Source organism: Malurus melanocephalus, unplaced genomic scaffold (assembly GCF_030028575.1).
Source record: "Malurus melanocephalus ecotype Western Australia unplaced genomic scaffold, MMel_1.1 scaffold_228, whole genome shotgun sequence".
Classification (NCBI taxonomy): Eukaryota; Metazoa; Chordata; class Aves; order Passeriformes; family Maluridae; genus Malurus; species Malurus melanocephalus.
The window spans coordinates 1,011,020-1,022,593 of NW_026623460.1; the positions used below are offsets into that span (position 1 = coordinate 1,011,020).

The 11,574-nt window shown below is 40.6% G+C and overlaps 1 protein-coding gene across 2 annotated transcripts in view; it reads left to right on the forward strand.

Moving 5' to 3' along the window:
• The window catches only part of PTGR1 (prostaglandin reductase 1), a 20,525-nt gene extending 9,583 nt beyond the window's left edge, over positions 1–10,942 (forward strand). For both annotated transcript variants that reach the window (XM_057374534.1, XM_057374533.1), the window contains exons 2-10: positions 346–452; positions 2,302–2,347; positions 3,058–3,117; positions 4,163–4,330; positions 6,103–6,220; positions 6,507–6,662; positions 8,173–8,278; positions 9,263–9,381; positions 10,282–10,942. In XM_057374534.1, coding sequence (XP_057230517.1) covers positions 347–452; positions 2,302–2,347; positions 3,058–3,117; positions 4,163–4,330; positions 6,103–6,220; positions 6,507–6,662; positions 8,173–8,278; positions 9,263–9,381; positions 10,282–10,392 — 990 coding nt within the window. In that variant the 5' untranslated portion in view covers position 346 and the 3' untranslated portion in view covers positions 10,393–10,942. The remainder of the gene's footprint in view (positions 1–345; positions 453–2,301; positions 2,348–3,057; positions 3,118–4,162; positions 4,331–6,102; positions 6,221–6,506; positions 6,663–8,172; positions 8,279–9,262; positions 9,382–10,281) is intronic.
• Positions 10,943–11,574: the final 632 nt, after the last annotated feature.

Here is an 11,574-nt window from a genome sequence, read left to right on the forward strand (position 1 = left end):
TTCCTCCTGAAACCAGTAGATTTTCGTACTTTGATATCTTTAGAGTGGGAGTCTTATATTTTGCTGGGGCTGACTTCCCACATAAGGACTTGATGTCAGCAGGCAGGGGGGTCTGGCAGGTACAGGAAGATCTGAGTTGCTAAAGCAATAAGGGGCCTTTTCACACATTTTCTTGATCTGATTATATTACCACAGAAGCAAGCAGAKGCGTTCTTGATTGACGGCACATTATGGAGATAGATGTCTTGCCTCATGAAATCTAAACCAGCCCATGAGCAGCCCAGCACTGCTAGGCATTGCTTTGACAATATGCTTTGGTATGCTCTTTCTGTGTTGGTTGAACAGGATGGTGATTGCCAAGGCGTGGGTTCTGAAGAAGCATTTTGATGGTTTTCCGAAAACSAGCGACTTTGACCTGAAAAAGATAGAGCTACCAAATCTAAAGGATGGACGTGAGTAAAGTGCTACCTGTTTCTAATTTTTCTGGAGTTATCTGATTGCTGCTATGTGGCTGTGTCTGTAAAACTGTTGGCATGTTTCTCTGGTTTGGACTTTGAAGAACTGGGTGACACGCTTGTCCCAAGCRGTGCACCTTAAAGGGAGAAGGGCAGTTGCTGAAGAACAAGCATACTGGTGGGTTTGGTGGTTTCAAAGACATGCTGCCTTCTGATAATGCCCTTGGAAACAATGACTGAGCTCTTTTAAGTCCGGTACACAGCAATTGTGGCATACCATTTACAGTTTCAACTGCCTAATCACACTTGCTACTTGATGACAAAGGCATTCAAGTGTGTTTGCAAATAAAGCTTCCTCGAGAAAATTGCTGAAGTGATGTGGCTTCAAAACCAACAGCAGCCAGGAAAAGGGAATGTGTTTAATTTAGAAAARGAGGAATGAACTGTGACACAGAACCAATCAGTTAATGGTAGTAAAACCCTAACATGTTTTACTAGTAAAAGGTTTTATGTGCTTTAATTTGCAAAATTCTTTGGAAAAAGATGGAGAAGGTGATACCCTGTAGCAGTAATTTTTCAGTGGAGYTTTTCATGCTGATACGGAAAATCTTGACCATAGTGCTGGGGAAGAACGGAGTGACTGCATTTGGAATGAACCTTGGGCTGGAGTCAGTGAAAGTTGGTCTTTTATTTCAAGAAGCAGCATGGCAAGACTTCTGCCTGCATCCAAAATCAGTTTTTTTGCCAGTCCTTATCTTACTTGATCTGTTGCAAAAAAGAGAGTGACTGTAAATAGGAGAAAAAATGGACACTCTTTATTCCTGTGTTTCTCTAGTTCTCTAAAAAGTAACGAATGTGATAACTTATTATCATACCAACCACAAGAGCTGTTAATTTTTGGTTTCACATGGATATTTGTACCATGTTGTCTCGAGCCTTATCCCACCATTTGTCATTTACAAAATTTGCTACTCTTTAAAGGGTGTGTGGAAGGAATTGCATTGAAGTACAATTATGTTTMCAACTTAAATGTTGGAAAACTGATTTATTTTGCATGTACAGATACACTTAAAAATTCCATGCCAGTGAGTATTTCAGAATAAGGAGTAATTCCTTCCTTCGTTCCTATTGCAATCCCTAAAGCAAGAAGAGACACAAATTCATATTACAGTGACACTTTTAAAGGCAACGGCCTTCCTTGTTACATTACATGGCTTTCCTGCTCACTCTGGAGTAGTGGGAAGGTATTTACATCTGAATGTATTTCTAGCTTGAAGAAATACAAGCAAGACCGCTGGAGCACAGGAAATGAAAAATACTAGTYGATAGAGATGAACAGCTTAAAGTTCGTGTGAATGAGAATTTTAAAACATGTTTAATGCTGCCTTTCCCAAGAACTAGTGTCATTAKAAACTGTAAAGTGGATTGGGCTACTTAGAAAAGTAGTGGCTTGTATTTGACTTGTGCCAAGGTATCTTACCACCCTCTCGTGGCTGAATCATGGGATGACATTTTATATGTRCATCAAAATTAAATTAAAGTTTTGCTTAGGATTCTGGCTGCTTGATCCTTCTGTAGAGAGAGGAGATGTGYGAACTTGCAGGGTTGAAAATAAGATAGTTTCATAAAGATACATTGCAGAAAGTTTCTTTTGCAACAGCGTACCAATAATCCAAAACTAATGAATGTAATGGCCATTTCTGATAGGTTTTTCCTAAACAAAGATCGAATATGGGGTTTTTGACCTGTCGGGAACTCATATCAATTTAGCTGGAAGATTGAMTTGTGGAAATAAAGCTCTACTGCACTGCTGATATCCAGGAATTTGCTTTGTCTTTTGTTGCAGAGTTGCTGCTTGAATCAGTGTTTCTCAGTGTTGATCCTTACATGAGGTATACCTTTTTCTCCTTTCTGAATTTCTGGCTAAAGTGCCTCATTTGATCTGCCACTTAAACCTCAACACAACAWGCACTGGCAGCACCCACTGTAGCCAGAATCCCAATGCCTTTGTCTTCTTTTTATAAAATGCATGTTAATTACAAGATTCAAAATACGGAACTGTGCTAGATTTAGCTAGAYGTTGGGGTAACATTTCTGCTGCTCTAGACATTTCTTGGAATGAGCTGTTCCTTGTTGTGTCTTCAACTGGARTGCAATGTGCTCAGATGACACTGCAGTCCTGTAGCAGTTCCTGCTTAATTTATCTTAGCAGCCTTGTACTTCAGGTTGCATATCCTAAGTTGGACATTGCTGATATAACGATGTTAATGGGCAGTAATTGAAGCACAGAGAGACTGGGTAACTTGAAGAGGCTTGGTGGATGCTAATGTCAGAGATAGTTCTCTGAGTCTCAGCCTTCTTGTAGCGGGGGACCATGCTAGAAAGATTAATGCTGTYGTTCCCCCAGTACTTCTGCCCAGGATGCTCAAATAGCTAGCTCTGGAAGACATTTGGCTATGCTGTTACAGTGACAAGCTATTTGTGATCTGTTCAACAGCATTGCTGATACTCTCTTTCTGGGTCAAACAGTTGCTACTACTTCATGTGTGTCTGGAACATTATTAAAGTTGCATACAGTAAGCTGTGTTTGCCTGTGTTACAGACCTTACAGTCGAAGGGACATGAAGGAAGGGGACATAATGATAGGCACACAGGTTGCCAGGTAAGATCATCAGTTCCTCTTACCARTGGTAAGATCTCAGCAGGAATCTGCTGACACTTTTGCTTTTCTGGACAGCTTTTAGGGCTCTGATAAAATCTATGTATTATTTTCAGTAATAATGTCTTCAAAGGTAATTTTTTATAGGTATGAAGGACTAGCCATTGTACTTGCCACAAGCGTCAGCTTCACATTTCAAAACCTCATGTGCTCATAACTGCATGCCCACAGCCATGCATGCTGTCTGCTCCAGCTGAAAATACCTCAGCATCATAGAAGATACAGTACTGGCCAGAGGGTTGTATAACCTTAAAATCCATCCTTTCCCCATGCTTGTGGTAATTTGGCTACACAGATGTTTCCCTCTGTCAGCTTGTTCATGCTGTGCTGCCTGTAAGTTGCTGCCCAGGAACAGCTGTGGTCTTTGACTCTTGTGTTTCTCTATAGGAACACTGAGGCCTGGGATAAATTAACAGAGTCTGCTGAACAGAAGGTCAATGATTTCCAGTAATTCAAAGCTGCTTATGTGCCTCTTCCCAACACAATTTTCCTTCAGAGCTAAGAAAGTTGAAATTTCATTTGKCATAGAGACAGTGCTAATGAGGACTTGTCAGTGATTTTAGATACTGTTTTCTATCTGGTTTCATTACCCCAAGAGGTTTTGTCTTCAGGATCTCAACTTTTAAAAGAGGTGCAGGTTGTCCTCATCAGCAACTCCTTGTTGTTTCATGCTTTAATCCCAGCATCCTCTTTCCTGCATTCTAACTCAGACAGAAGCCTAGTCTGAACTCATACCAGACTAGTGCTAGTCAAAGAGTTGTCACTTGTGTGACATAAAATAATTATGTCAGTATCTCCCTCATGATAAGAGGTTGTAGGCATTTTGGAAAAGGCACTTGATATCTACAGCATCAGCAGGTATAGGCTAAAAATCTTGACATKAAATATTTCTTTTCTGAATCATAGGAAGAATGGAAGACCCGGTATTGGTTTGTGTGATGGGGTGATTTTTTCTGTTGCTTTATTTTTATTTATGCTTTTTAAACAGGGTTGTAGAAAGCAAGAATCCTGCTTTCACAGTGGGGGCCTTTGTTGTGGGCAACAGTGGCTGGAGAACTCATTTCATTTCGGATGGAAAAGATCTACAGCTCCTTCCTTCCAGCTGGCCAGAATCACTCCCCAGATCTCTAGCTCTTGGAACAGTTGGCATGCCAGGGTAAGTTTTGAGATGAAAAGGCAGCTATCCCCTGGATTTTGGTGTGCAGGAAGACTATGTGTATGATCTTTGTCTTGTTCTAGCAGCATATTGCCTGTTCTCACTGGTAAAAAAGGTGATCTTCTGGATGCCCTTACCACGCAGAGGGCCTGAAGTTTGGCCCATCCTCTAGATCAGAGATTTGCCTTGGAGATTATTGTGCCTCTCCTTGAGGAACTGTAATAAATCAGAAAGACAATCCAGGAAGAGCTGCAAAGATTCTCRTTCAGTTTGTGTTAACCTTAGTGGAAAGTCTCAGACTTCTCTGGAACCTGCTTTTTCTGATTGGGCTCTGTCGCTATCACTGTATTTCCAGAACCAACCTCAAAATGCAAAAGATAAATGCTCATGCAGCAACGTAGATGTCCTTTAAATTGCACTACAGCAGACAGAACTGCTGTGCTTTGGAATCTGTATTTGCTATCAGAGTCTTTCAGTTGTCTGTGTTTCTTATCTCAATCTGTAGTTTTTATGGGAGATTGGGATTTAGTCAGTCTTAATGACCTGGAAGGCTTTCAAAATGATCTTAAAATTGTGTGATGGAGAACTTCTCAGATTGCATTTTAACATCAGGCAAAGAAGCATGTTTTTTCCAGACATCTTGTGGACATATTCAGATTAACCCTTTCAGTTACAACGATGTGGGAAGCTCTGAGCTTGAATTTAGAAATTAGAAGAAGAGTTTTCTGGAATTGTGGGCCAGTCAATGAGCTATTTTAGTGGGTCTTACAGATTACTGGTGCACTGGTGAGACCTGAAGTACAGCTTCCAGTTTTGGGCCCCTCACTGCAAGGAAGACTGAGGTTCTGGGGCATACCCAGAGAAGGGCAACGTAGCTGATTAAGAATCTGGAGCACAAGTTGATAACAAGCAGCTGGGGGAGCTGGACTTGTTTAAAATGGAGAAAAGCAGGCTCAAGGACACCTTATTTTTCTCTACAATTGCCTGAAAGGTTGTAGCTAAGTAGAAGTCAGTCTTTTCTCGCAGGTAMCAAGTGACAGGACAGCAAGAAATKGCCTCAAGCTTCATCAGAGGMTGTTCAGACAGGAGAAGGAATTTCTTCACAGAAGAGATTGTCAGGCATTCAGTGGTGGACTCACYATCCCTGAAAGTGCTCAAGAGCGAGGACAAGGCACTTAGTACTCAGGTGTAGTTCACAAGGTGTAAGCTGTTGAAAGGTTGGACTCCATGATCTTGGAAGTTTTTTCCAGCCTTAATGATTCTGTGTTTCACCCAGTAGTCATAGCTATGCACAGTAGYCTTCAGAAGCAGTGAGCCCATCAGTTCATCAAGTTTTTCTCACCCTTTTGATCTTTTTCTGCCAGCTTTGATTTGTGATAAGTATCATTTAATCTTTGCTTCAATCTGGTAGATACCAACTGGCAACTGACCTTTGTCTATCTTGGATTTACTGTCTCTTCCAGTATGCAACTGAGTTGTCACCTTACAGAGTTATTTGTGTTTCTTTTTTGGCTAATAAGCACAATTAAATCTGTTTACACCTTAGAGGGATTTCTGCTTCAACATTCTCTTTCCCAGCAATRTATCTGTATTTCTTTAGAGACAGGTGTTAAAAAGATAAATTAAGAAGGTTGGATTAATTTTTATATTTCACAAGACAGGGAAACCTCATCTTGTTCTGGTTGTGATATTTTGATTCAATGTGGTCAAATCACATCACTGCATTTGTCACCTTCTATTCCTCATTGAGCATTCTTTCCTTTTCTTTGCAGGCTCACTGCATATTTTGGTCTGCTGGAGGTCTGCAAGATGAAGCCAGGAGAGACAGTGCTGGTTAATGCTGCAGCTGGTGCTGTGGGCTCTGTGGTGGGGCAGCTCGCTAAAATTGGGGTGAGTGTCTTGAACTGCTCATAGTTGCTGCTGGGAAGACTTAGGTGTAAAACAGGGCAAGAAGGCCATGAATGATCAGTAGGACAAGCATCCCTAAAGGCATGCCTACATTAGGGTCTCAAGATGGAAAAACTCCTGAAGACGTAGCAAATCTAGTTGAATGTTTCAGGAGCTCATATGCTGACAACAACCTGACTTTAAGGCTGAGCTCTTCTCCCAACACTTTCTGAATGTCAGCCTGTGTTGTCAGAGGATGTTTAGAAATGTTTTTMTCTTCTCCTTGCAGGGTTGCAAAGTGGTTGGCTGTGCTGGCTCAGATGACAAGGTTGCCTATCTGAAAAAAATAGGCTTTGATGAAGCCTTTAATTACAAGACTGTGAAATCTTTGGATGAAGCACTGCGTAAAGCCTCTCCTGATGGCTATGACTGTTTCTTTGACAACGTAAGTTCAAAGAGAAGGCCTCACCTTGACCAACTGTCATTTTTCTTAAACTACAGGAGGAACTCAATATTGTATACAACTGGTTGAAGTCTATACCAGAAATTCAGTACTGAGATCCATTTCATCAAGCAGCGGTCTCTGTAGCTTACTGCTTTACTGTTCCAATCTCACATATTTCTGCAGCTGACTTGGGCAATAACAGAAACAGCAAAACCCGAAAGGCAAAGCTAGATTGTTGCCAGTGTTTGTGAATGGAGAGAGAGAAGTTTTACTTCAGTCTCTGAAAAGTGTGGAAACATTTTGAGGAGGTGAAGGTCACAATAACATTTAACTTATCTGATCCATTCCTGGGCCCACTTTGGACAGCAGCCAACACTTTTCTGCTATTGCTGGATGCSGAGTGAATGTGGTTGGCTCCACATTGTGGATGGTCATTGTCACCTGTAAAATAAACAATAGCAAGGCCCACTTGCAAAACTCCTCTATGGAGCAACCCACAGAGGTTTCTGATATCTCTCAAATATGGCTGGATTAATGGGGACTGTGACTGTTTAAATGTGAGCATTTTGTTTTGAAGGCTTAGAAAGTTTAACAGTATGGATGTAGTTAAACCATGTTGGGTAACTTTCAAGACAGGGAGCCAGCCCTGGCTCTTTTGATTTCCTACTAGATGTGACATATGCATTATACCTGATAATATAACACCTGGCCACGAGGGTATTAGCTGATCTACTCGCCTAAAACACCCTGCTAGCTGCCTGGTTTAAAAGAAGCCATCATCACCTCTTTAGCATGTCTTTCCTTCAGCAGTTTGTCTGCCAGTCAAAAGATGAAGGTCATGAGGTTCTGTCTTTTTCTGGTGATTAACAGGAATGTTTGCTGTTAGGGTGAAGTTCTTCTTGTCTCTGTGGCAGAAACCACTTTGCATTAGTCTTCCAAATTTCATGCCCTGTGCTGCTRAGGTCTTAAACAGGTTTTTTGGTCACATCCATTCCCTTCATTGTCACTTCCAACTTTTGTGCAGAGCTCCCCACAGCAGTAGATTTTCTCACACCTTCCCACCATTAAAAGCTTCTTATCACAGCACATCCCTGTTTTGGAGATGAGAACCATTAAGTAAAAACTTGACATCACCATGATGTGGAGATTTAAAAGTGCAGACCGGTGTGTGGGAAAAGCAGAGGTGGTGCTTCTTAGCACCCTTAGGAGAAGGAGGGACATGCCCCTGGGAGGAGTGATCTATGTGCTGGTCCTGCCTGATGCTTCCAAATCAAGCTTCATAAAGATTTGGAATTAAAAGTGGTTCACTAAGTTCACAACTAATTTTTAGAAGAGTGATATTGAGTCCTCACAGCACTGTGTAAAGTGCAATGGTTTTTGCAGCAATTAGGTGTTTGGAGTAGTGAAAATAATTTGGTGCAACAGGTGCCAGCAATGCAATGTTAGCAGATTTTGGCAGTCAGTGCTAAATCGATTGTTTCTAATGCTGCACATGCTCTGGTTCTTGTAGGTGGGTGGAGAATTTGCCAGTATTGCGATCAACCAGATGAAGAAATATGGAAGGATTGCAGTCTGTGGAGCCATCTCTCAGTACAATGATTCTGTGCCTCAGAAAGGTGTGGGCCTGATCTATTGTGTCTAAACTGATTTTCTTTGGTGACGGTAGAAAGGCATAATGGGAGTCTGCTGTTTGTGTCCCTGTGCCATTTATCTGTATATATATGTGTACATTTGGGTAACTAACTGCTGCTGTGGGACACCGGGACCATGCTCTTGCACAGTAGACATGCATTCCTCCTCCTTTGTGCACACTATCTGGTGAACATCAGCTGATTAGAAATGAAGGAGWGGCTAAAATGCTTAGAACTCCACAGGGCTCTAAATAGATATAGATCAGCAGGAGACAGGTGTGGTATCATGCCATTTACACAGTAGTATATACCATAAGATGAGATAATAGTTTTCCTTCAGGTTTTTAGATGACACAGCTAAAAGATTTTGGTTTCTTTTTCCTGTAAGATTTGAACTACTAATGAAACTGCTGAGAAAAGTGGCTGAAATGAATACTCATTTTCAATAGCATTCTGTTTTCCCAGTTTGCCTTCTAGAAGAAATGGGAGGACTGTTCTCTTTGAAAGCTGATTTGCCTTGAAATATCTGATCACTTTAAAAGGATGGGACAGGCTTTTGAGGAARCTATGATTTTTATGATCAAGTTCTAGAGTTTATAACTTACATTCTGAGTGTTAGAGCATCACAGCCTGGTAAGCTATCAAACAAAGTGTTAAAACAGTATTTTTGAGATTCAGCTGAAGTTCTTCAAGTGAAGCTGAGGCCACTTTACTTCTGAGTGAAACTGTTTTCCAAAATGTTTAGCCCCACAGCTTTACAAATCAGGTCTTTGTTTTCCTAGGTGCCTGTCTATCCATGAATCTTTGGTCTTTGTCCTGGAAATTCTGTTTGGAAAAAAAATCTGTTGCTTCTGGCTGAAACAAAATGATACAGTGGTCTTCACTGGCTAAAAGCTCATTTTATTCATTGGGAATTATTCTGAATGAAACTGATATTGCAGGTGGCTTGCTGGTTCCATTCTTTTGCAGGGCCTTATGTGCAGGTTCCCATGATCTTCAAAGAGCTTCGAATGGAAGGCTTTATTGTGAGCCGATGGAACAACCGCCGGGACGAAGGTGTGAAGGCCCTGCTAAAGTGGGTCATGGAGGTAAGGAAAGAAGGGGCAGTTTTCTGTAAGCTTACTCACACTGCAGATTCCCTCTTTTCAGTAGGTCTCTTGTTATAGTTGTTCAGGTGAGGTCCCAGCATGACACTTTTCCCTAGTTTCTTGGGGACACTTAAATCATAGCAAATAGGCCTGATCCCTTCTGCTTTGTTGAGACCTAGAATATCAGCTTGTAGACAGATATATTCCAGAATACATGTAGGCTTTGAAGAAGCATGCTTCCAGAATAATTCAAAACATTTACCTGGTAATAAAGATTTTAATGTTTAGAGTAATTCCTGTATTTCTCATTCAGTCATTTGTAGTATGAGCCAGGATTTCTGTTGTAGTATTGTGCTGAAATTACTGGCAAGAATGAATTTCTATAGAATTGGGAGATGGTCTTTAAAGGGACTCAATAGAGAATTTAATATATTGTACTTTTCTAGATAGAAGCTGAGTTAGTAACCAAATTGGCTCRTGGCTGTGAGAAGTTTGTGAGTGTGCATACTAAAGGCTAAGAGGCTCTAGTTTCTACAAACACRAGGATTTGGGATGGATGAGCTTCTGATCATTGAATTTGCAATTCCATACCTGTGTATGGGTAGAGACAGGCCTGGCTTTGGGGAAATGATCACCTACCTGTTAATTGTTTGGAAACCAAGTTGCACTTTATCCTGGTCTATTTTTGCATCAGTGACTTTTGCTTCATATTGTGGCTCCATGTAAAAGGTTTTATGACAAAAGCAGATCCTCACAAGAGCCCACCTAGTTTYGCAGTTATCCTGATGTATGTGAGCTAGCATGTTTCAAATGAAACATACATGCTGGGGAAAATTTCGCTCCAATTTATTCCATTTTGGTGAATGAAAATTTAGCAATTTCCTTTCTTACTTTTGACAGGGAAAAGTGAAATACCATGAACAAGTCACTGACGGATTTGAAAACATGCCAATGGCTTTTATTGGAATGTTGAAGGGAGAAAATCTTGGAAAAGCTGTTGTTAAAGTGTGAAGCTCAGATATCCCTGGGAGAGTGGTGCAGAAGAATGTGATTCTGTTTAATGCTTTTAATTCACTTGTCAAATCATATGATCAGTATGTTTCTGTCTTTTTGCTGGATGTTTGATGATGGTAACTTCCATTAAAAATTTGGCTAATAAGTCTAAGTATATTCCAATTGCTTTGCTCTTGAAGAAATCAAGAGTTGCTTCCCAGAGTTATGTAAAAACAAATTGTGTTAAAATTGCTAAAAATCACAACTGTAACAGATTTGAAAGTAGCTTGAATCTTTCTATGAGCAGGCTTGTAGAAAGAAATACCAGTTTGGAAAGCTTTGGTGGTTGATGGCACATTTAAAGTTTACCCATTGATTTGGCCCAGAACTTGGGAAGAGGGATTTTTTTAACCAATATCAAGAAGCGTAGAACAAGCTACGCTAACAACACKTGGGGATTCCAGCGTCTTCTCTAGCTGGCTTTTTTTTTTTTCTTAAGTATTAAACAATGTAGATATCTCAGCTGTTCTGAGAATATGGAAAGGAAAAATAAATCTCTTAATCTATAGTTTGCTGGTGTTATAGTTCTGTTTGTAGAACACTCTSATTTCCTTGTGGGTTCATTTCATTCCTGTGTGGTTAATACAGAGGACCTAAAATATTACAAGTGCTGTTTGTCCCAGCAGATTTCAGTACAGATGATATGGATAAACCACTAATATCCTTGAGAAACTTGTTACTGGGTCCAAGCTTGGAGCTGACCTTGCCATAGCGTTCACCCTGTCTCTCCTGGAAGGTCAGATCACTATGATGGTCCTAGCTTGTTAAATTGGTGTCCAGCACACACAGTGCATCAAGCAAAGGAGGTCACACAGATTAGCAATACTAAATATCTTACACTTTCTGAAAAAAAAAACAGAACAAGAACCTGTTACTATGGTATATAGGCAGGTATTGAAGGTGGTGGTGATCCATTTTCAGTCACTGTGGTGGACTTCTTGGTAACTATTATGGTTTCATTACTGATCTGTGAAGAGGGATCCTAAGCAACCTTAACATCTTTGCAGTGCCAGAATTAGATGCTCTGTACGTCAACAAGAAGAGTTCACTTACTTAAGGTGTAGATTGACCAATACTTGCTGAGTGAACTGAACAAAACATACCCTTAAATACAGGTCAGCTGCCCACAGGGGAAATAAT